The sequence below is a fragment of the Pezoporus occidentalis genome, unplaced genomic scaffold, assembly GCF_034315485.1.
Source record: "Pezoporus occidentalis ecotype Australia unplaced genomic scaffold, CSIRO_AGI_Poc_V1 ctg963, whole genome shotgun sequence".
NCBI lineage: Eukaryota > Metazoa > Chordata > Aves > Psittaciformes > Psittacidae > Pezoporus > Pezoporus occidentalis.
The window spans coordinates 1-24,717 of record NW_026916329.1 but is presented as its reverse complement, the minus strand read 5'-3'; the positions used below and the strand labels follow the sequence as shown (position 1 = coordinate 24,717).

Here is a 24,717-nt window from a genome sequence, read left to right as displayed (position 1 = left end):
ATAGGCTCCACCCTCCCCACACCCCCATAAGCTCCGCCCTCCCCCACCGCCCCCATTGGCTCCACCCCCCAGAGGCTCCACCCCCACAGCACCCATTGGCTCCCACCATAGGCTCCACCTCCACACATCCCCCATTGGCTCCCCCCCAAGCCCATAGGCTCCACCCCCCCATCCCCCATAGGCTCCACCCCCACACACCCCCCATTGGCTGCTTCCACTCCCCGTCTCCACCCCCCCCATAAACTCCACCCCCCCACCCCCCATAGGCTCCACCCCCCCACCCCCCATAGGCTCCACCCCCACAGTCTCCACCCCCACAGGCTCCACTCCCACATCCCCCATTGGCTCCCCCCCACCCCCACAGGCTCCACCCCCATAGACTCCACCCCCCACATCCCCCATTGGCTCCCCCCCACCCCCACAGGCTTCACCCCCCAGGCTCCACCCCCCACATCCCCCATTGGCTCCACCCCCACAGTCTCCACTCCCATAGGCTCCACCCCCCAACCCCCCATAGGCTCCACCCCCATAGGCTCCACCCCCCAACCCCCCATAGGCTCCACCCCCATAGGCTCCACCCCCACACACCCCCCATTGGCTCCACCCCCCCCACAGTCTCCACCCCCATTGGCTCCCCCCCCATAGTCTCCACCCCCATAGGCTCACGTGGTGCAGGGGCCCTCGCAGGGGGCTGAGCCGTGGGGCGCGCCCCCCATAGGGGTCCCCCTGGAGCGCGAAGGCCGAGAGGGCCCCGTGGGCGCTGAGCAGCGCCACGAAGGGGTCGGCGATGGAGCAGTGAACCACGGGGGAGCCCAGCTCCACCGGCACCAGGTGCAGGGCATCGGCTGCGGGGGGAGGGGAGGGGACACACAGCACCCATCGGCACCCAGCACCCATGGGTACCCATCCCCCATCAGCACCCATTGGTACCCAGCCCCCATCAGCACCCATTGGTACCCAGCACCCATCAGCACCCATTGGTACCCAGCACCCATCAGCATCCAGCACCCATCCCTCATCGGTACCCAGCCCCCATTGGTACCCAGCACCCATCAGCACCCATCCCTCATCGGTACCCAGCCCCCATTGGTACCCAGCACCCATCAGCACCCATCCCTCATCGGTACCCAGCCCCCATTGGTACCCAGCACCCATCAGCACCCATTGGTACCCAGCCCCCATCAGCACCCATTGGTACCCATCCCCCATCAGCACCCATTGGTACCCAGCACCCATTGCTACCCATCCCACATCGGTACCCATCCCACATCAGCACCCATCCCACATCGGTACCCATCCCACATCGGTACCCATCCCACATCAGCACCCATCCCTCATCGGTACCCAGCCCCCATCAGCACCCATTGGTACCCAGCCCCCATCAGCACCCATTGGTACCCAGCACCCATTGCTACCCATCCCACATCGGTACCCATCCCACATCAGCACCCATCCCTCATCGGTACCCAGCCCCATCAGCACCCATTGGTACCCAGCACCCATCAGCACCCATTGGTACCCAGCCCCCATCAGCACCCATTGGTACCCATCCCCCATCAGCACCCATCGGCACCCAGCACCCATCAGCACCCATTGGTACCCAGCCCCCATCAGCACCCATTGGTACCCAGCCCCCATCAGCACCCATTGGTACCCAGCACCCATTGCTACCCATCCCACATCGGTACCCATCCCACATCAGCACCCATCCCTCATCGGCACCCAGCACCCATCAGCACCCATTGGTACCCAGCACCCATCAGCACCCATTGGTACCCAGCACCCATTGGTACCCAGCACCCATCCCACATCGGTACCCATCCCACATCAGCACCCAGCCCCCATTGGTACCCATCCCTCATCGGTACCCATGAATACTGAGCACCCAGCCCCCATCAGCACCCATTGGTACCCAGCACCCATTGCTACCCATCCCACATCGGTACCCATCCCACATCAGCACCCATCCCACATCAGTACCCATCCCACATCAGCACCCAGCCCCCATTGGTACCCAGCACCCATCAGCACCCATTGGTACCCAGCCCCCATCAGCACCCATTGGTACCCAGCTCCCATTGCTACCCATCCCACATCAGCACCCATGCAACATCAGCACCCATCCCACATCAGCACCCATCCCTCATCGGTACCCATCCGTCATCCCACATCAGCACCCAGCCCCCATTGGTACCCAGCACCCATCAGCACCCATTGGTACCCAGCCCCCATCAGCACCCATTGGTACCCAGCTCCCATTGCTACCCATCCCACATCGGTACCCATCCCACATCAGCACCCATCCCTCATCGGTACCCATCCCTCATCGGTACCCATGAATACTGAGCACCCATCCCCCATCAGCACCCATTGGTACCCAGCTCCCATTGCTACCCATCCCACATCGGTACCCATCCCACATCGGTACCCATCCCACATCGGTACCCATCCCACATCAGCACCCATCCCTCATCGGTACCCAGCCCCCATTGGTACCCAGCACCCATCAGCACCCATTGGTACCCAGCCCCCATCAGCACCCATTGGTACCCAGCTCCCATTGCTACCCATCCCACATCGGTACCCATGGATACTGAGCACCCATCCCCCATTGGTACCCAGCCCCCATCAGCACCCATTGGTACAGCCCCCCATCAGCACCCATTGGTACCCAGCACCCATTGCTACCCATACATCGGTACCCATCCCACATCAGGACCCATCCCACATAGCACCCATCCCCCATCAGCACCCAGCCCCCATTGGTACCCAGCCCCCACCATCATCTATGGGAACTGAGCACCCATCCCCCATTGGCACCCAGCCCCCATCGGTACCCATCCCCCATCAGCATCTATGGGAAATGAGCACCCATCCCCCATCAGCACCCAGCCCCCATTGGTACCCAGCCCCCATTGGTACCCAGCCCCCATCGGTACCCAGCTCCCATCGGTACCCATGGATACTGAGCACCCATCCCCCATTGGTACCCATCCCCCATGAGCATCTATGGGTACTGAGCACCCAGCTCCCATCAGCACCCAGCCCCCATCGGTACACATCCCCCATAGGCACCCATGGATACTGAGCACCCATCCCCCATCAGCACCCAGCCCCCATTGGTACCCATCCCCCATCAGCATCTATGGGTACTGAGCACCCAGCCCCCATCAGCACCCAGCCCCCATTGGTACCCAGCTCCCATCAGCACCCATCCCGCATCGGCACACATCCCCCATCGGTACCCAGCCCCCATCAGCACCCAGCCCCCATCGGTACCCAGCCCCCACTGGTACCCATCCCCCATCAGTACCCAGCCCCCATCAGCATCTATGGGAACTGAGCACCCAGCCCCCATCAGCACCCAGCCCCCATTGGTACACATCCCCCATCAGCACCCATCCCCCATCAGCACCCATCCCCATCAGCACCCATGGATACTGAGCCCCCACCCCCATCAGCCCCCACCCCCATCAGCACCCATGGATACTGAGCCCCCATCCCCCATCAGCACCCACCCCCATCAGCACCCATGGATACTGAGCACCCATCCCCATCAGCCCCCACCCCCATCAGCACCCATGGATACTGAGCCCCCACCCCCATCAGCCCCCACCTCCATCAGCACCCATGGATACTGAGCCCCCACCCCCATCAGCCCCCACCTCCATCAGCACCCATGGATACTGAGCCCCCACCCCCATCAGCCCCCACCCCCATCAGCCCCCACCCCCATCAGCACCCATGGATACTGAGCCCCCATCCCCCATCAGCACCCACCCCCATCAGCCCCCCCCCCATCAGCCCCCACCCCCATCAGCCCCCATCCCCATCAGCACCCATCCCCATCAGCCCCCATCCCCATCAGCACCCATCCCCATCAGCACCCATAGATACTGAGCACCCACCCCCATCAGCACCCATGGATACTGAGCCCCCACCCCCACCAGCCCCCATCCCCATCAGCCCCCACCCCCATCAGCCCCCATCCCCATCAGCCCCCCACCCCCATCAGCACCCATGGATACTGAGCCCCCACCCCCACCAGCCCCCACCCCCATCAGCCCCCCACCCCCATCAGCACCCATCCCCATCAGCACCCATGGATACTGAGCACCCACCCCCATCAGCACCCATCCCCATCAGCACCCACCCCCATCAGCCCCCACCCCCATCAGCCCCCACCCCCATCAGCCCCCACCCCCATCAGCCCCCATCCCCATCAGCACCCACCCCCATCAGCACCCATCCCCATCAGCACCCATCCCCATCAGCACCCAAGGATACTGATCACCCCCCCCCACCAGCCCCCCCGCCCCCCCCGCAGCACCCATGGGTGCTCACCCCCCTGCAGCAGGCGGATGCCCATGGGGGACACCTGCAGGATGTAGCGCCCGCCCCCCAAGTTCCCCGCCCCCACCGTGGGGCCCTGGGTGGCGAAGCCGCTGGTGTCGAGCTCCAGGATCTCCTGCCCCGTCTGCAGCACCTGGGGGGCAATGGGGGGTTGGGGGGGAGGCTATGGGGCAGGCTATGGGGCGGGGGGGGCACCCATGGGGGGCAATGGGGCGGGAAGGGCACCCATAGGGGGCAATGGGGGGGGGGGAGGCTATGGGGCAGGCTATGGGGCGGGGGGGGCACCCATGGGGGGTATGGGGCGGGGGGGGCACCAATGGGGGCTATGGGGTGGGGGGGAAGCAATGGGGGCTATGGGGCGGGGGGGGCACCCATGGGGGGTATGGGGCGGGGAGGGCACCCATGGGGGGCAATGGGGGGTTGGGGGGGGGAGGCTATGGGGCAGGCTATGGGGCGGGGGGGGCACCCATAGGGGTCAGTGTCTATGGGGCAGTGGTGGGTTTGGGTCTTTGGGGTCGCCCTGTATGGGGCGGGGGGGGCACCCATGGGGGGCAATGGGGGGGGGGGAGGCAATGGGGCAGGCTATGGGGCGGGGGGGGCACCCATGGGGGCTATGGGGCAGGCTATGGGGCAGGGAGGGCACCCATGGGGGCTATGGGGAGGGGAGGGCACCCATGGGGGGTATGGGGAGCAAGGGGAACCAACAGGGGCGATGGGGCGGGGGGAGCACCCATGGGGGCTATGGGGTGGGGGGAGCACCCATGGGGGCTATGGGGCGGGGGGGGAACCCATGGGGGCTATGGGGCAGAGGGGAAGCAATGGGGGCTATGGGGTGTGGAGGGGAACAATGGGGGCTATGGGGTGTGGAGGGGAAGCAATGGGGGCTATGGGGTGTGGAGGGGACCAATGGGGGCTATGGGGTGGGGAGGGCACCCATGGGGGCTATGGGGTGGGGGGGGAACCAATGGGGACTATGGGGTGGGGGGAGCACCCATGAGGGCTATGGGGCAGGGGAGGAAGCAATGGGGGCTATGGGGCAGGGGTGGAACCAATGTGGGCTATAGGGCAGCGGGAGCACCCATGGGGGCTATGGGGCAGGGGGGAACCAATGGTCTCTGTGGGGCAGAGGGGAACCAATGGGGGCTATGGCTCAGTCGGGGGGCACCCATGGTCTCTATGGGGCAGGGGGGGATTCATGGTCCCTATGGGGCAGGGCTGCACACAGTGCCCCATGGGCTCTATGGGGCGGGGGGGGGGGTCCATGGGCGCTATGGGGCAGGGCTGCACACAGTGCCCCATGGGCTCTATGGGGCAGGGGGGGTATCCATGGGCGCTATGGGGCAGGGCTGCACACAGTGCCCCATGGGCTCTATGGGGCAGAGGGGGATCCATGGGCGCTATGGGGCAGGGCTGCACACAGTGCCCCATGGGCTCTATGGGGCAGAGGGGGGATCCATGGGCGCTATGGGGCAGAGGGGGTGTCCATGGGCTCTATGGGGCAGAGGGGGGATCCATGGGCTCTATGGGGCGGGGGGGGGTGTCCATGGGCTCTATGGGGCAGAGGGGGGATCCATGGGCTCTATGGGGCAGGAGGAGGGGTCCATGGGCGCTATGGGGCAGAGGGGGGATCCATGGGCGCTATGGGGCAGAGGGGGGATGTCCATGGGCACTATGGGGCGGGGCTGCACACAGTACCCCATGGGCTCTATGGGGCAGAGGGGGGATCCATGGGCTCTATGGGGCAGAGGGGGGATCCATGGGCTCTATGGGGCAGAGGGGGGATCCATGGGCTCTATGGGGCAGAGGGGGGATCCATGGGCTCTATGGGGCAGGGGGGGGATCCATGGGCGCTATGGGGCAGAGGGGGGATCCATGGGCGCTATGGGGCAGGGGGGGGGATCCATGGGCTCTATGGGGCAGAGGGGGGATCCATGGGCGCTATGGGGCAGGGGGTGGATCCATGGGCTCTATGGGGCGGGGGGGGGGGTCCATGGGCGCTATGGGGCGGAGCTCTCACCATGGTCGAGTCCTCCCGGCTCAGGATGAGGAACCCATGGCGCTTCTCCGCGTCCTCATCGGGGCCCTCGGGCGCCGCCGCATCCGGCTCGGCCTCGGCACCGGCACCGGCACCGGGCTCCCCCTGCGGAGGCATCAATGGCATCAAGGGCACCAATGGCATCAATGGCATCAATGGCATCAATGGAACCAATGGCATCAATGGCATCAATGGCATCAATGGCACCAATGGCATCAATGGCATCAATGGCACCAATGGAACCAATGGCATCAATGGCATCAATGGCATCAATGGCACCAAGGGCATCAATGGCATCAATGGCATCAATGGCATCAATGGCATCAATGGCATCAATGGAACCAATGGCATCAATGGCATCAATGGCACCAATGGCATCAATGGCATCAATGGCATCAATGGCACCAAGGGCATCAATGGCATCAATGGCATCAATGGCACCAAGGGCATCAATGGCATCAATGGCATCAATGGCACCAATGGCATCAATGGCACCAATGGCATCAATGGCATCAATGGCATCAATGGCACCAATGGCATCAATGGCATCAATGGCACCAATGGCATCAATGGCATCAATGGAACCAATGGCATCAATGGCATCAATGGCACCAATGGCACCAATGGCATCAATGGAACCAATGGCATCAATGGCACCAGTGGCATCAATGGCATCAATGGCATCAATGGCATCAATGGCATCAATGGCATCAATGGCACCAATGGCACCAATGGCATCAATGGCATCAATGGCACCAATGGCATCAATGGCATCAATGGCACCAATGGCACCAATGGCATCAATGGCATCAATGGCACCAATGGCATCAATGGAACCAATGGCATCAATGGCACCAATGGCATCAATGGCATCAATGGCATCAATGGAACCAATGGCATCAATGGCATCAATGGCATCAATGGCTCCAATGGCATCAATGGAACCAATGGCACCAATGGCATCAATGGCACCAAGGGCATCAATGGAACCAATGGCATCAATGGCACCAAGGGCACCAATGGCATCAATGACATCAATGGCATCAATGGCACCAATGGCATCAATGGCATCAATGGCATCAATGGCACCAATGGCATCAATGGCATCAATGGCATCAATGGCACCAATGGCATCAATGGAACCAATGGCATCAATGGCACCAATGGCATCAATGGCATCAATGGCATCAATGGAACCAATGGCATCAATGGAACCAATGGCACCAATGGCATCAATGGAACCAATGGCATCAATGGCACCAGTGGCATCAATGGCATCAATGGAACCAATGGCATCAATGGCACCAATGGCATCAATGGCATCAATGGCACCAATGGCATCAATGGCATCAATGGAACCAATGGCATCAATGGCATCAATGGCACCAATGGCACCAATGGCATCAATGGCACCAATGGCATCAATGGCATCAATGGCATCAATGGCATCAATGGCACCAATGGCACCAATGGCATCAATGGCATCAATGGCACCAATGGCATCAATGGCATCAATGGCACCAATGGCACCAATGGCATCAATGGCATCAATGGCACCAATGGCATCAATGGAACCAATGGCATCAATGGCACCAATGGCATCAATGGCATCAATGGCATCAATGGAACCAATGGCATCAATGGCATCAATGGCATCAATGGCTCCAATGGCATCAATGGAACCAATGGCACCAATGGCATCAATGGCACCAAGGGCATCAATGGAACCAATGGCATCAATGGCACCAAGGGCACCAATGGCATCAATGACATCAATGGCATCAATGGCACCAATGGCATCAATGGCATCAATGGCATCAATGGCACCAATGGCATCAATGGCATCAATGGCATCAATGGCACCAATGGCATCAATGGAACCAATGGCATCAATGGCACCAATGGCATCAATGGCATCAATGGCATCAATGGAACCAATGGCATCAATGGAACCAATGGCATCAATGGCTCCAATGGCATCAATGGAACCAACGGCACCAATGGCATCAACGGCACCAAGGGCATCAATGGAACCAATGGCATCAATGGAACCAATGGCACCAATGGCACCAATGGCACCAAGGGCATCAATGGCATCAATGGCATCAATGGCGTCAATGGCGTCAATGGCGTCAATGGCATCAATGGAACCAATGGAACCAATGGCATCAATGGCATCAATGGCACCAATGGCATCAATGGAACCAATGGCATCAATGGAACCAATGGCATCAATGGCATCAATGGCATCAATGGAACCAATGGCATCAATGGCATCAATGGCATCAATGGCACCAATGGCATCAATGGCATCAATGGCACCAATGGCATCAATGGAACCAATGGCATCAATGGAACCAATGGCATCAATGGCACCAATGGCATCAATGGCATCAATGGCACCAATGGCATCAATGGCACCAATGGCATCAATGGCATCAATGGAACCAATGGCATCAATGGAACCAATGGCATCAATGGCACCATGGGCAGCACCAACACAAAGGGCACCAATGGCACCAACACCAACGGTGCCAACACCACCATGACCACCAGGACCCCATGACCACGATGACCCCATGACCACCAGGTCCCCTTGACCACATTGACCCCATGACCATGATGACCCCACGACCACAATGACCCCATGACCACGATGACCTCATGACCACAATGACCCCATGACCATGATGACCACATGACCACGATGACCCCATGACCACAATGACCCCATGACCACGATGACCCCATGACCACCACCACGACCACGATGACCCCATGACCATGATGACCCCATGACCACAATGACCCCATAACCATGATGACCATATGACCACGATGACCCCATAACCATGATGACCATATGACCACGATGACCCCATAACCATGATGACCATATGACCACAATGACCCCATAACCATGACCATATGACCACGATGACCCCATAACCATGATGACCACATGACCACGATGACCCCATAACCATGATGACCATATGACCACGATGACCCCATGACCATGATGACCCCATGACCACGATGACCCCATAACCATGATGACCATATGACCACGATGACCCCACTACCACGATGACCACATGACCACGATGACCCCATGACCATGATGACCCCATGACCACGATGACCCCATGACCACATTGACCCCATGACCACGATGACCCCATAACCATGATGACCCCATGACCACATTGACCCCATGACCACGATGACCCCATAACCATGATGACCCCATGACCATGCTGACCCCATGACCATGATGACCACATGACCACGATGACCCCATGACCATGCTGACCCCATAACCATGATGACCCCATGACCATGATGACCACATGACCACGATGACCCCATGACCATGCTGACCCCATAACCATGATGACCCCATGACCACGATGACCCCATGACCACGATGACCCCATGACCACGATGACCCCATGACCACCACCACCACCATGACCATGATGACCCCATGACCACAATGACCCCATGACCACGATGACCCCATGACCATGATGACCCCATGACCATGACCCCATAACCACGATGACCCCATGACCACATTGACCCCATGACCACGATGACCCCATGACCACATTGACCCCATGACCACAATGACCCCATAACCCTGATGACCCCATGACCACAATGACCCCATGACCACGATGACCCCACTACCACGATGACCACATGACCACATTGACCACATGACCACATTGACCCCATGACCACCACCACCATGACCACATTGACCCCATGACCACGATGACCACATGACCACGATGACCCCATGACCACGATGACCCCATAACCATGATGACCACATGACCACGATGACCACATGACCACGATGACCCCATGACCACAATGACCCCATGACCACGATGACCCCATGACCACGATGACCACATGACCATGATGACCCCATAACCACAATGACCCCATAACCACAATGACCCCATGACCACGATGACCCCATAACCATGATGACCACATGACCACGATGACCCCATAACCATGATGACCTCATGACCACGATGACCCCATGACCCCATGACCATGATGACCACATGACCACATTGACCCCATGACCACGCCCCCCCCCCGTCCATGGCTGCCCCCCGACCTCCTCCTTGCTGGGGGGCGCGATCACGGTCCACATGTCGTAGCAGCCGGGCAGCTCGAACGTGGTCACCACCTGCGGCCGGATGCTCTTCTGCAGGGCAAGGACAACGTGTGGGGCGGCCGTGGGGCAGGTGTGGGGCAGGTGTGGGGCAGGTGTGGGGCAGCCGTGGGGCAGCTGTGGGGCAGCCGTGGGGCAGCCGTGGGGCAGGTGTGGGGCAGCTGTGGGGCAGGTGTGGGGCGGCCGTGGGGCAGCTGTGGGGCAGGTGTGGGGCAGTGTGGGGCAGGTGTGGGGCAGGTGTGGGGCAGTGTGAGGCAGGTGTGGGGCGGCCGTGGGGCAGGTGTGGGGCAGCCGTGGGGCAGTGTGGGGCAGGTGTGGGGCAGCCGTGGGGCAGCTGTGGGGCGGCCGTGGGGCGGCCGTGGGGCAGCCGTGGGGCAGCCGTGGGGCAGGTGTGGGGCAGGAGTGGGGCAGCTGTGGGGCAGCTGTGGGGCAGGTGTGGGGCAGGTGTGGGGCAGGTGTGGGGCAGGTGTGGGGCAGGTGTGGGGCAGGTGTGGGGCAGGTGTGGGGCAGGTGTGGGGCAGGTGTGGGGCAGGTGTGGGGCAGGTGTGGGGCAGCCATGGGACAGGTGTGGGGCAGGTGTGGGGCAGGTGTGGGGCAGGTGTGGGGCAGCCGTGGGGCAGGTGTGGGGCAGCCGTGGGGCAGCTGTGGGGCAGTCGTGGGGCAGCTGTGGGGCAAGTGTGGGGGAGCCGTGGGGCAGCCGTGGGGCAGGTGTGGGGCAGGTGTGGGGCAGCCGTGGGGCAGGTGTGGGGCAGCCGTGGGGCAGCTGTGGGGCAGTCGTGGGGCAGCTGTGGGTTAGCTGTGGGGCAGGTGTGGGTCAGTGTGGGTCAGGTGTGGGTCAGTGTGGGTCAGTGTGGGTCAATGTGGGTCAATGTGGGTCAGTGTGGGTCAGTGTGGGTCAGTGTGGGTCAGTGTGGGTCAGTGTGGGTCAGTGTGGGTCAATGTGGGTCAGTGTGGGTCAATGTGTGGGTCGCTGTGGGTCGCTGTGGGTCAATGTGTGGGTCAATGTGTGGGTCGCTGTGGGTCAGTGTGGGTCACTGTGGGTCGCTGTGGGTCAATGTGGGTCAATGTGTGGGTCGCTGTGGGTCGCTGTGGGTCAATGTGTGGGTCAATGTGTGGGTCGCTGTGGGTCGCTGTGGGTCAGTGTGGGTCACTGTGGGTCGCTGTGGGTCAATGTGGGTCAATGTGTGGGTCGCTGTGGGTCAGTGTGGGTCAATGTGGGTCAGGTGTGGGTCAGGTGTGGGTCAGTGTGGATCAATGTGGGTCAGGTGTGGGTCACTGTGGGTCAATGTGTGGGTCGCTGTGGGTCGCTGTGGGTCAATGTGTGGGTCAGGTGTGGGTCGCTGTGGGGCAGGTGTGGGTCAGGTGTGGGTCGCTGTGGGTCGCTGTGGGTCGCTGTGGGTCAATGTGTGGGTCAGGTGTGGGTCAGGTGTGGGTCAGGTGTGGGTCAATGTGTGGGTCGCTGTGGGTCAATGTGGGTCGCTGTGGGTCAGTGTGGGTCGCTGTGGGTCAATGTGGGTCAGGTGTGGGTCAGGTGTGGGTCAGTGTGGGTCGCTGTGGGTCAATGTGTGGGTCGCTGTGGGTCGCTGTGGGTCAGTGTGGGTCGCTGTGGGTCAATGTGGGTCAGGTGTGGGTCAATGTGCGTCAGTGTGGGTCAATGTGTGGGTCGCTGTGGGTCGCTGTGGGTCAGGTGTGGGTCGCTGTGGGTCGCTGTGGGTCACTGTGGGTCAGGTGTGGGTCGCTGTGGGTCAGGTGTGGGTCAATGTGGGTCAATGTGGGTCGCTGTGGGTCGCTGTGGGTCAATGTGGGTCAATGTGTGGGTCGCTGTGGGTCAGTGTGGGTCAGTGTGGGTCAGTGTGGGTCAGTGTGGGTCAGGTGTGGGTCAATGTGTGGGTCACTGTGGGTCGCTGTGGGTCAATGTGTGGGTCAGGTGTGGGTCAGTGTGGGTCAGTGTGGGTCAATGTGGGTCAGGTGTGGGTCAGGTGTGGGTCAATGTGTGGGTCACTGTGGGTCAATGTGGGTCGCTGTGGGTCACTGTGGGTCAATGTGTGGGTCGCTGTGGGTCGCTGTGGGTCAGTGTGTGGGTCGCTGTGGGTCAGGTGTGGGTCAATGTGGGTCAGGTGTGGGTCGCTGTGGGTCAGTGTGGGTCGCTGTGGGTCAGGTGTGGGTCAGGTGTGGGTCAGTGTGGGTCAGGTGTGGGTCGCTGTGGGTCGCTGTGGGTCGCTGTGGGTCAGGTGTGGGTCGCTGTGGGTCAGGTGTGGGTCACTGTGGGTCGCTGTGGGTCAGGTGTGGGTCAATGTGTGGGTCGCTGTGGGTCAGGTGTGGGTCAGGTGTGGGTCAGTGTGGGTCGCTGTGGGTCAATGTGTGGGTCGCTGTGGGTCGCTGTGGGTCGCTGTGGGTCAGTGTGGGTCGCTGTGGGTCAATGTGGGTCAGTGTGGGTCAGTGTGGGTCGCTGTGGGTCAATGTGTGGGTCGCTGTGGGTCGCTGTGGGTCAATGTGTGGGTCGCTGTGGGTCGCTGTGGGTCGCTGTGGGTCAATGTGTGGGTCAGGTGTGGGTCAGGTGTGGGTCAGGTGTGGGTCAATGTGTGGGTCGCTGTGGGTCAATGTGGGTCGCTGTGGGTCAGTGTGGGTCGCTGTGGGTCAATGTGGGTCAGGTGTGGGTCAGGTGTGGGTCAGTGTGGGTCGCTGTGGGTCAATGTGTGGGTCGCTGTGGGTCGCTGTGGGTCAGTGTGGGTCGCTGTGGGTCAATGTGGGTCAGGTGTGGGTCAATGTGTGGGTCACTGTGGGTCAATGTGGGTCGCTGTGGGTCACTGTGGGTCAATGTGTGGGTCGCTGTGGGTCGCTGTGGGTCAGTGTGTGGGTCGCTGTGGGTCAGGTGTGGGTCAATGTGGGTCAGGTGTGGGTCGCTGTGGGTCAGTGTGGGTCGCTGTGGGTCAGGTGTGGGTCAGGTGTGGGTCAGTGTGGGTCAGGTGTGGGTCGCTGTGGGTCGCTGTGGGTCGCTGTGGGTCAGGTGTGGGTCGCTGTGGGTCAGGTGTGGGTCACTGTGGGTCGCTGTGGGTCAGGTGTGGGTCAATGTGTGGGTCGCTGTGGGTCAGGTGTGGGTCAGGTGTGGGTCAGTGTGGGTCGCTGTGGGTCAATGTGTGGGTCGCTGTGGGTCGCTGTGGGTCGCTGTGGGTCAGTGTGGGTCGCTGTGGGTCAATGTGGGTCAGTGTGGGTCAGTGTGGGTCGCTGTGGGTCAATGTGTGGGTCGCTGTGGGTCGCTGTGGGTCAATGTGTGGGTCGCTGTGGGTCGCTGTGGGTCGCTGTGGGTCAATGTGTGGGTCAGGTGTGGGTCAGGTGTGGGTCAGGTGTGGGTCAATGTGTGGGTCGCTGTGGGTCAATGTGGGTCGCTGTGGGTCAGTGTGGGTCGCTGTGGGTCAATGTGGGTCAGGTGTGGGTCAGGTGTGGGTCAGTGTGGGTCGCTGTGGGTCAATGTGTGGGTCGCTGTGGGTCGCTGTGGGTCAGTGTGGGTCGCTGTGGGTCAATGTGGGTCAGGTGTGGGTCAATGTGGGTCAGTGTGGGTCAATGTGTGGGTCGCTGTGGGTCGCTGTGGGTCAGGTGTGGGTCGCTGTGGGTCGCTGTGGGTCACTGTGGGTCAGGTGTGGGTCGCTGTGGGTCAGGTGTGGGTCAATGTGGGTCAATGTGGGTCGCTGTGGGTCGCTGTGGGTCGCTGTGGGTCAATGTGTGGGTCGCTGTGGGTCGCTGTGGGGCAGCTGTGGGTCAGTGTGGGTCAGTGTGGGTCAGTGTGGGTCAGTGTGGGTCAGGTGTGGGTCAATGTGTGGGTCACTGTGGGTCGCTGTGGGTCAATGTGTGGGTCAGGTGTGGGTCAGTGTGGGTCAGTGTGGGTCAATGTGGGTCAGGTGTGGGTCAGGTGTGGGTCAATGTGTGGGTCACTGTGGGTCAATGTGGGTCGCTGTGGGTCAGTGTGGGTCAATGTGTGGGTCGCTGTGGGTCGCTGTGGGTCAGTGTGTGGGTCGCTGTGGGTCAGGTGTGGGTCAATGTGGGTCAGGTGTGGGTCGCTGTGGGTCAGTGTGGGTCGCTGTGGGTCAGGTGTGGGTCAGGTGTGGGTCAGTGTGGGTCAGGTGTGGGTCGCTGTGGGTCGCTGTGGGTCGCTGTGGGTCAGGTGTGGGTCGCTGTGGGTCAGGTGTGGGTCACTGTGGGTCGCTGTGGGTCAGGTGTGGGTCAATGTGTGGGTCGCTGTGGGTCAGGTGTGGGTCAGGTGTGGGTCAGTGTGGGTCGCTGTGGGTCAATGTGTGGGTCGCTGTGGGTCGCTGTGGGTCGCTGTGGGTCAGTGTGGGTCGCTGTGGGTCAATGTGGGTCAGTGTGGGTCAGTGTGGGTCGCTGTGGGTCAATGTGTGGGTCGCTGTGGGTCGCTGTGGGTCAATGTGTGGGTCGCTGTGGGTCGCTGTGGGTCGCTGTGGGTCAATGTGTGGGTCAGGTGTGGGTCAGGTGTGGGTCAGGTGTGGGTCAATGTGTGGGTCGCTGTGGGTCAATGTGGGTCGCTGTGGGTCAGTGTGGGTCGCTGTGGGTCAATGTGGGTCAGGTGTGGGTCAGGTGTGGGTCAGTGTGGGTCGCTGTGGGTCAATGTGTGGGTCGCTGTGGGTCGCTGTGGGTCAGTGTGGGTCGCTGTGGGTCAATGTGGGTCAGGTGTGGGTCAATGTGGGTCAGTGTGGGTCAATGTGTGGGTCGCTGTGGGTCGCTGTGGGTCAGGTGTGGGTCGCTGTGGGTCGCTGTGGGTCACTGTGGGTCAGGTGTGGGTCGCTGTGGGTCAGGTGTGGGTCAATGTGGGTCAATGTGGGTCGCTGTGGGTCGCTGTGGGTCGCTGTGGGTCAATGTGTGGGTCGCTGTGGGTCGCTGTGGGGCAGCTGTGGGTCAGTGTGGGTCAGTGTGGGTCAGTGTGGGTCAGTGTGGGTCAGGTGTGGGTCAATGTGTGGGTCACTGTGGGTCGCTGTGGGTCAATGTGTGGGTCAGGTGTGGGTCAGTGTGGGTCAGTGTGGGTCAATGTGGGTCAGGTGTGGGTCAGGTGTGGGTCAATGTGTGGGTCACTGTGGGTCAATGTGGGTCGCTGTGGGTCAGTGTGGGTCAATGTGTGGGTCGCTGTGGGTCGCTGTGGGTCAGTGTGTGGGTCGCTGTGGGTCAGGTGTGGGTCAATGTGGGTCAGGTGTGGGTCGCTGTGGGTCAGTGTGGGTCGCTGTGGGTCAGGTGTGGGTCAGGTGTGGGTCAGTGTGGGTCAGGTGTGGGTCGCTGTGGGTCGCTGTGGGTCGCTGTGGGTCAGGTGTGGGTCGCTGTGGGTCAGGTGTGGGTCACTGTGGGTCGCTGTGGGTCAGGTGTGGGTCAATGTGTGGGTCGCTGTGGGTCAGGTGTGGGTCAGGTGTGGGTCAGTGTGGGTCGCTGTGGGTCAATGTGTGGGTCGCTGTGGGTCGCTGTGGGTCGCTGTGGGTCAGTGTGGGTCGCTGTGGGTCAATGTGGGTCAGTGTGGGTCAGTGTGGGTCGCTGTGGGTCAGGTGGGTCGCTGTGGGTCGCTGTGGGTCAATGTGTGGGTCGCTGTGGGTCGCTGTGGGTCAGTGTGGGTCAATGTGTGGGTCGTTGTGGGTCAGGTGTGGGTCAGGTGTGGGTCGCTGTGGGTCGCTGTGGGTCAATGTGTGGGTCAGGTGTGGGTCGCTGTGGGTCGCTGTGGGTCAGTGTGGGTCAATGTGTGGGTCGCTGTGGGTTGCTGTGGGTCAATGTGTGGGTCAATGTGTGGGTCACTGTGGGTCGCTGTGGGTCGCTGTGGGTCAGGTGTGGGTCGCTGTGGGTCGCTGTGGGTCAATGTGGGTCAGGTGTGGGTCAATGTGTGGGTCGCTGTGGGTCAGGTGTGGGTCAGGTGTGGGTCGCTGTGGGTCAGTGTGGGTCAATGTGTGGGTCACTGTGGGTCGCTGTGGGTCGCTGTGGGTCAGGTGTGGGTCAGGTGTGGGTCGCTGTGGGTCGCTGTGGGTCAGGTGTGGGTCACTGTGGGTCGCTGTGGGTCAGGTGTGGGTCAGGTGTGGGTCGCTGTGGGTCAGGTGTGGGTCAATGTGGGTCAGTGTGGGTCAGGTGTGGGTCAATGTGTGGGTCGCTGTGGGTCAGGTGTGGGTCGCTGTGGGTCAATGTGTGGGTCAATGTGTGGGTCGCTGTGGGTCGCTGTGGGTCGCTGTGGGTCAATGTGTGGGTCAATGTGTGGGTCGCTGTGGGTCAGTGTGGGTCGCTGTGGGTCAGGTGTGGGTCAGGTGTGGGTCGCTGTGGGTCAGGTGTGGGTTGCTGTGGGTCGCTGTGGGTCGCTGTGGGTCAATGTGTGGGTCGCTGTGGGTCACTGTGGGTCGCTGTGGGTCAATGTGTGGGTCACTGTGGGTCGCTGTGGGTCGCTGTGGGTCAGGTGTGGGTCAGGTGTGGGTCGCTGTGGGTCAGGTGTGGGTCAGGTGTGGGTCGCTGTGGGTCAGGTGTGGGTCAGGTGTGGGTCGCTGTGGGTCAATGTGGGTCAGGTGTGGGTCGCTGTGGGTCAGTGTGGGTCAATGTGTGGGTCAGGTGTGGGTCGCTGTGGGTCAATGTGGGTCAGGTGTGGGTCGCTGTGGGTCAGTGTGGGTCAATGTGTGGGTCAGTGTGGGTCAATGTGTGGGTCAGGTGTGGGTCGCTGTGGGTCACTGTGGGTCGCTGTGGGTCAGGTGTGGGTCAATGTGGGTCAATGTGTGGGTCGCTGTGGGTCGCTGTGGGTCGCTGTGGGTCAATGTGTGGGTCAGGTGTGGGTCGCTGTGGGTCGCTGTGGGTCGCTGTGGGTCAATGTGTGGGTCAGGTGTGGGTCGCTGTGGGTCGCTGTGGGTCAGGTGTGGGTCAGGTGTGGGTCGCTGTGGGTCAATGTGTGGGTCAATGTGTGGGTCGCTGTGGGTCGCTGTGGGTCAGGGGTGTCCCTGGGGGTTACGGGCGCTCGGGGCCTCTCCGGAGCCGCCCTGGTTTCCCCCTGGCCTCGCTCTGGCGCCGGTACCTGACCTGCGCCCCACGGAGCTCAGAGGCGCAGGCCTTGGGCGGCGCGGGGGCACCCAATGGGCGCCCAATGGGGATGGGGGCACCCAATGGGGACCCAATGGGCACCCAATGGGGATGGGGGCACCCAATGGGCACCCAATGGGCACCCAATGGGGATGGGGGCACCCAATGGGCACCCAATGGGCACCCAATGGGGATGGAGGCACCCAATGGGGAACCAATGGGGAACCAATGGGGATGGAGGCACCCAATGGGGATGGGGGAACCCAATGGGGAACCAATGGGGAACCAATGGGCACCCAATGGGCACCTAATGGGGATGGGGGCACCCAATGGGGATGGGGGCACCCAATGGGGAACCAATGGGGAACCAATGGGGAACCAATGGGCACCCAATGGGCACCTAATGGGGATGGGGGCACCCAATGGGGATGGGGGAACCCAATGGGGATGGGGGCACCCAATGGGGAACCCAATGGGGATGGGGGCACCCAATGGGAACCCAATGGGGATGGGGGCACCCAATGGGCACCCAATGGGGAACCAATGGGGATGGAGGCACCCAATGGGGATGGGGGCACCCAATGGGGATGGGGGCACCCAATGGGAACCCAATGGGGATGGGGGAACCCAATGGGGATGGGGGAACCCAATGGGAACCCAATGGGGATGGGGGCACCCAATGGAGATGGTGGCACCCAATGGGCACCCAATGGGCCTGGGGGCACCCAATGGGAACCCAATGGGGATGGGGGCACCCAATGGGGATGGGGGAACCCAATGGGAACCCAATGGGGATGGGGGCACCCAATGGGGATGGGGGCACCCAATGGGCACCCAATGGGGATGGGGGAACCCAATGGGGAACCCAATGGGGATGGGGGCACCCAATGGGGATGGGAGCACCCAATGGGGATGGGAGCACCCAATGGGGAACCCAATGGGGATGGGGGCACCCAATGGGAACCCAATGGGGATGGGGGCACCCAATGGGGATGGGAGCACCCAATGGGGATGGGAGCACCCAATGGGAACCCAATGGGGATGGGGGCACCCAATGGGGATGGGGGCACCCAACGGGCCTGGGGGCACCCAATGGGTGCTGCTCACCTGCAGCACGGTGAGGGCCCCGTTCTTGCCGTAGCCGGAGCAGAGCACGAGCTCCAGGTCTGGCTCCGGGTGGTTCTGGAACTGGGATGGGGAAAGGGGGGGTCAGGGAGCACCCTTGGGTGCTGCCGGTGGGTGCTGGGTGCTGGTGTCTATGGGTGCTCACTGTGGGTGCTGCTGTCTATGGGTGCTGCCTGTGGGTGCCATCTGTGGGTGCTGCTGTCTATGGGTGCTGGGTGCTGCTGTCTATGGGTGCTGGCTGTGGGTGCTGCTGTCTATGGGTGCTGGCTGTGGGTGCTGGGTGCTGCTGTCTATGGGTGCTGGGTGCTGGTGTCTATGGGTGCTGCCGGCGGGTGCTGGGTGCTGCTGTCTATGGGTGCTCACTGTGGGTGCTGCTGTCTATGGGTGCTGGCTGTGGGTGCTGTTGGGTGCTGGGTGCTGCTATGGGTGCTGGCTGTGGGTGCTGGGTGCTGCTGTCTATGGGTGCTGGTGTCTATGGGTGCTGGTGTCTATGGGTGCTCTCTGTGGGTGCCATCTGTGGGTGCTGGGTGCTGCTGTCTATGGGTGCTCGCTGTGGGTGCTGCTGTCTATGGGTGCTGGCTGTGGGTGCTGTCTATGGGTGCTGGGTGCTGCTGTCTATGGGTGCTGGCTGTGGGTGCCATCTGTGGGTGCTGGGTGCTGCTGTCTATGGGTGCTCTCTGTGGGTGCTGGGTGCTGCTGTCTATGGGTGCTCGCTGTGGGTGCTGCTGTCTATGGGTGCTGGGTGCTGCTGTCTGTGGGTGCTGGGTGCTGCTGTCTATGGGTGCTCGCTGTGGGTGCTGCTGTCTATGGGTGCTGGCTGTGGCTGCTGTCTATGGGTGCTGGGTGCTGGTGTCTATGGGTGCTGGCTGTGGGTGCCATCTGTGGGTGCTGGGTGCTGGTGTCTATGGGTGCTGGGTGCTGCTGTCTGTGGGTGCTGGGTGCTGCTGTCTATGGGTGCTGGGTGCTGCTGTCTATGGGTGCTCACTGTGGGTGCTGCTGTCTATGGGTGCTGGCTGTGGGTGCCATCTGTGGGTGCTGGGTGCTGCTGTCTATGGGTGCTGTCTGAGGGTGCTGGTGTGTATGGGTGCTGTCTGAGGGTGCTGCTGTCTATGGGTGCTGCTGTCTATGGGTGCTGCTGTCTATGGGTGCTGGCTGTGGGTGCCATATGTGGGTGCTGGGTGCTGGTGTCTATGGGTGCTGTCTACGGGTGCTGTGGGTGCTGAGTGCTGATGTCTATGGGTGCTCTCTGTGGGTGCTGCTGTCTATGGGTGCTGGCTGTGGGTGCTGCCAGCAGGTGCTGGGTGCTGCTGTCTATGGGTGCTCACTGTGGGTGCCATCTGTGGGTGCTGGGTGCTGCTGTCTATGGGTGCTCTCTGTGGGTACTGCTGGCTGTGGATGCTGGTGTCTATGGGTGCTGGCTGTGGGTGCCATCTGTGGGTGCTGGGTGCTGCTGTCTATGGGTGCTCACTGTGGGTGCTGGGTGCTGCTGTCTATGGGTGCTGGCTGTGGGTGCCATCTGTGGGTGCTGGGTGCTGCTGTCTATGGGTGCTGGCTGTGGGTGCCATCTGTGGGTGCTGGGTGCTGCTGTCTATGGGTGCTGCCAGCGGGTGCTGGGTGCTGCTGTCTATGGGTGCTGGCTGAGGGTGCTGCTGTCTATGGGTGCTGGCTGTGGGTGCTGGGTGCTGCTGTCTATGGGTGCTGGCTGTGGGTGCTGCTCTCTAAGGGTGCTGTCTATGGGTGCTGTCTATGGGTGCTGGGTGCTGGTGTCTATGGGTACTGTCTGTGGGTGCCATCTGTGGGTGCTGGGTGCTGCTGTCTACTGGTGCTCGCTGAGGAAGGCCAGCTCACCCATGGGTACAGGCTGTTGGGTGCAGTGTGTGGGTGCTGTTGCTTTCTATGGGTGCTATGGGTGCTATGGGTGCTATGGGTGCTCTCTATGAGTGCTATGGGTGCTCTCTATGGGTGCTATGGGTGCTCTCTATGGGTGCTATGGGTGCTCACCTCCTTGCTGAGGAAGGCCAGCTCACCCATGGGTACAGGCTGTTGGGTGCAGTGTGTGGGTGCTGTTGCTTTCTATGGGTGCTATGGGTGCTATGGGTGCTCTCTATGGGTGCTCTCTATGGGTTCTATGGGTGTTATGGGCAATATGGGTGCTATGGGTGCTCACCTCCTCGCTGAGGAAGGCCAGCTCACCCATGGGTACAGGCTGTTGGGTGCAGTGTGTGGGTGCCATTGCTCTCTATGGGTGCTCTCTATGGGTGCCATGGGTGCTATGGGTGCAGTCTATGGGTGCTATGGGTGCTGTCTATGGGTGCTATGGGTGCTGTCTATGGGTGCTCTGGGTGCTCTCTATGGGTGCTATGGGTGCTGTCTATGGGTGCTCTCTATGGATACTGTGGGTGCTCTCTATGGGTGCTATGGCTGCTGTCTATGGGTGCTATGGGTGCTCTGTATGGGTGCTCTGGGTGCTCTGGGTGCTCTCTATAGGTGCTCTGGGTGCTCTCTATGGGTGCTGTCTATGGGTGCTCTGGGTGCAGTCTATGGGTGCTCTGGGTGCTCTCTATGGGTGCTCTGGGTGCTCTCTATGGGTGCTATGGGTGCAGTCTATGGGTGCTCTGGGTGCAGTCTATGGATGCTATGGGTGCTCTCTATGGGTGCTATGGGTGCTCTCTATGGATGCTATGGGTGCTCTCTATGGGTGCTATGGGTGCAGTCTATGGGTGCTCTGGGTGCAGTCTATGGGTGCTCTGGGTGCTCTCTATGGGTGCTCTGGGTGCAGTCTATGGGTGCTATGGGTGCTCTCTATGGGTGCTATGGGTGCTCTCTATGGGTGCGATGGGTGCTGTCTATGGGTGCTATGGGTGCAGTCTATGGGTGCTCTGGGTGCTCTCTATGGGTGCTCTGGGTGCTCTGGGTGCTGTCTATGGGTGCCATGGGTGCTGTGGGTGCTCTCTATGGGTGCTATGGGTGCTCTGGGTGCTCTCTATGGGTGCTATGTGTGCTGTCTATGGGTGCTCTGGGTGCTCTCTATGGGTGCTCTGGGTGCTCTCTATGGGTGCTATGGGTGCTCTCTATGGATGCTATGGGTGCTCTCTATGGGTGCTATGGGTGCAGTCTATGGGTGCTCTGGGTGCAGTCTATGGGTGCTCTGGGTGCTCTCTATGGGTGCTCTGGGTGCAGTCTATGGGTGCTATGGGTGCTCTCTATGGGTGCTATGGGTGCTCTCTATGGGTGCGATGGGTGCTGTCTATGGGTGCTATGGGTGCTGTCTATGGGTGCTCTGGGTGCTCTCTATGGGTGCTCTGGGTGCTCTGGGTGCTGTCTATGGGTGCCATGGGTGCTGTGGGTGCTCTCTATGGGTGCTCTGGGTGCTCTCTATGGGTGCTATGGGTGCTGTCTATGGGTGCTATGGGTGCTGTCTATGGGTGCTATGTGTGCTGTCTATGGGTGCTATCGGTGCTCTCTATGGGTGCTCTGGGTGCTGTCTATGGGTGCTATGGGTGCTCAGGGTGCTGTCTATGGGTGCTATGGGTGCTATGGGTGCTCTCTATGGGTGCTCTCTATGGGTGCTATGGGTGCTCTCTATGGGTGCTCAGGGTGCTCAGGGTGCTCTGGGTGCTCTCTATGGGTGCTCTCTATGGGTGCTCTCTATGGGTGCTCTGGGTGCTCTCTATGGGTGCTCTGGGTGCTCTCTATGGGTGCTCTCTATGGGTGCTCTGGGTGCTCAGGGTGCTATGGGTGCTGTGTATGGGTGCTCTGGGTGCTCTCTATGGGTGCTCTGGGTGCTATGGGTGCTCTGGGTGCTCTCTATGGGTGCTCTGGGTGCTCAGGGTGCTATGGGTGCTGTGTATGGGTGCTCTGGGTGCTCTCTATGGGTGCTATGGGCACTATGGGTGCTCTCTATGGGTGCTCTCTATGGGTGCTCTGGGTGCTCTGTGTGCTCACCTCCTCGCTGAGGAAGGCCGGCTCCCCCATGGCTGCATTGGCGCAGGGCCCGATGTTCAAGAGGCTGTCACAGACCTGATGGGTGCCAAGGGTGGGGGGGGCTCAGTGTCCGGTCCCAGGCTGGGGTGGGTGCCCCCCCCCCCAGCACCCATGGGTGCACCTCGAAGGAGTAGGTGGCCAATTGGGTGCCCGACTGCGCCTCGCTGCCGTACACCTCGATCTCGTCCACCTCGTCCTGCGGGGCCGACTTCCCCCCTGCAAGAGCAGCACCCTCAGCATCTTCTTCAGCATCGGCATCGGCATCATCATCATCGGCATCAGCATCGTCATCATCATCATCATCATTGTCATCATCCCCTTCATCATCATCATCATCATCACCTCCACCACCTCCATCACCAACTCCATCATCATCATCATCATCATCATCCCCTTCATCACCTCCATCACCAACTCCATCATCATCATCATCGTCGTCATCAGCATCACCTCCATCACCGAATCCATCATCATTGTCATCATCATCGTCATCATCATCACCTTCATCACCTCCATCATCCCCTTCATCACCTTCATCATCCCCTTCATCACCTCCATCATCACCTCAATCAACATCATCATCATCATCACCTCCATCACCAACTCCATCATCATCATCATTGTCATCATCATCCCCTTCATCATCATCATCATCATCACCTCCATCACCTCCCTCATCCCCTTCATCACCTCCATCATCCCCTTCATCACCTCCATCATCACCTTCATCACCTCCATCACCGACTCCATCATCATTATCATCACCTCCATCACCTCCATCATCATCATCATCATTGTCGTCATCAGCATCACCTCCATCACCGACTCCATCATCATCATCATCACCACCTTCATCACCTCCATCATTCCCTCCATCACCTCCATCATCTCCATCACCATCACCTCCATCATCCCCTCCATCACCTCCATCATCATCATCATCATCATCATCACCTTCATCACCTCCATCATCCCCTTCATCCCCACCACTAACTCCACCACCACCACCTCCATCAACCCCCTCCATCACCATCACCTCCATCATCATCATCATCATCATCATCATCACCTCCATCATCTCCATCATCCCCTCCATCATCATCATCATCATCACCTTCATCACCTCCATCATCCCCTTCATCCCCACCACTAACTCCACCACCACCACCTCCATCAATCCCCTCCATCACCATCACCTCCATCATCATCATCATCATCATCATCACCTCCATCATCTCCATCATCCCCTTCATCACCTCCATCATCCCCTTCATCACCTCCATCATCATCATCATCATCACCTCCATCATCTCCATCATCCCCTTCATCACCTCCATCATCCCCTTCATCACCTCCATCATAACCTCCATCATCATCATCATCATCACCTCCATCATCTCCATCATCCCCTTCATCACCTCCATCATCCCCTTCATCACCTCCATCATAACCTCCATCATCATCATCATCATCACCTCCATCATCCCCTTCATCCCCTCCATCATCATCACCCCCACCATCCCCACCCCCATCCTCATCCTCCCCACCTCCAACCCCCCCCCCCGGTCCCCACCTGCCCACGGTGCGGAGCCCTCGGGGCGCTTCTTCTTCAGGGGGGGCTCCTCCTGAGGTGTCCATAATGGGGGGAGGGGTGTCCATAATGGGGGGAGGGGTCCATAATGGGGGGAGGGGGTGTCCATAATGGGGGGAGGGGTGTCCATAATGGGGGGAGGGGGGGTGTCCATAATGGGGGGAGGGGGTGTCCATAATGGGGGGAGGGGGGGGTTCCATAATGGGGGGAGGGGTCCATAATGGGGGGAGGGGTCCATAATGGCGGGAGGGGGGGGTGTCCATAATGGGGGGAGGGGGTGTCCATAATGGGGGGAGGGGGGGGTCCATAATGGGGGGAGGGGTGTCCATAATGGGGGGAGGGGATGTCCATAATGGGGGGAGGGGTCCATAATGGGGGGAGGGGGTGTCCATA

General features: G+C 60.8%; 1 protein-coding gene across 1 annotated transcript; it reads right to left on the bottom strand.

Annotated features, from left to right (window-relative positions):
- Nucleotides 1–666: 666 nt before the first annotated feature.
- LOC134157463 (cleavage and polyadenylation specificity factor subunit 1-like) lies at nucleotides 667–24,433 on the bottom strand (the record flags this gene model as incomplete). The annotated part of the gene is made up of 9 exons (XM_062606408.1): nucleotides 24,307–24,433; nucleotides 22,855–22,949; nucleotides 22,695–22,769; nucleotides 18,732–18,812; nucleotides 10,533–10,622; nucleotides 6,371–6,493; nucleotides 4,331–4,486; nucleotides 3,617–3,686; nucleotides 667–845 (listed from the first exon to the last, which is right to left on the bottom strand). Coding segments are annotated over exons 1-9 (996 nt in total), but the record flags the coding sequence as incomplete, so codon positions are not given.
- Between the last annotated feature and the right edge of the window lie 284 nt (nucleotides 24,434–24,717).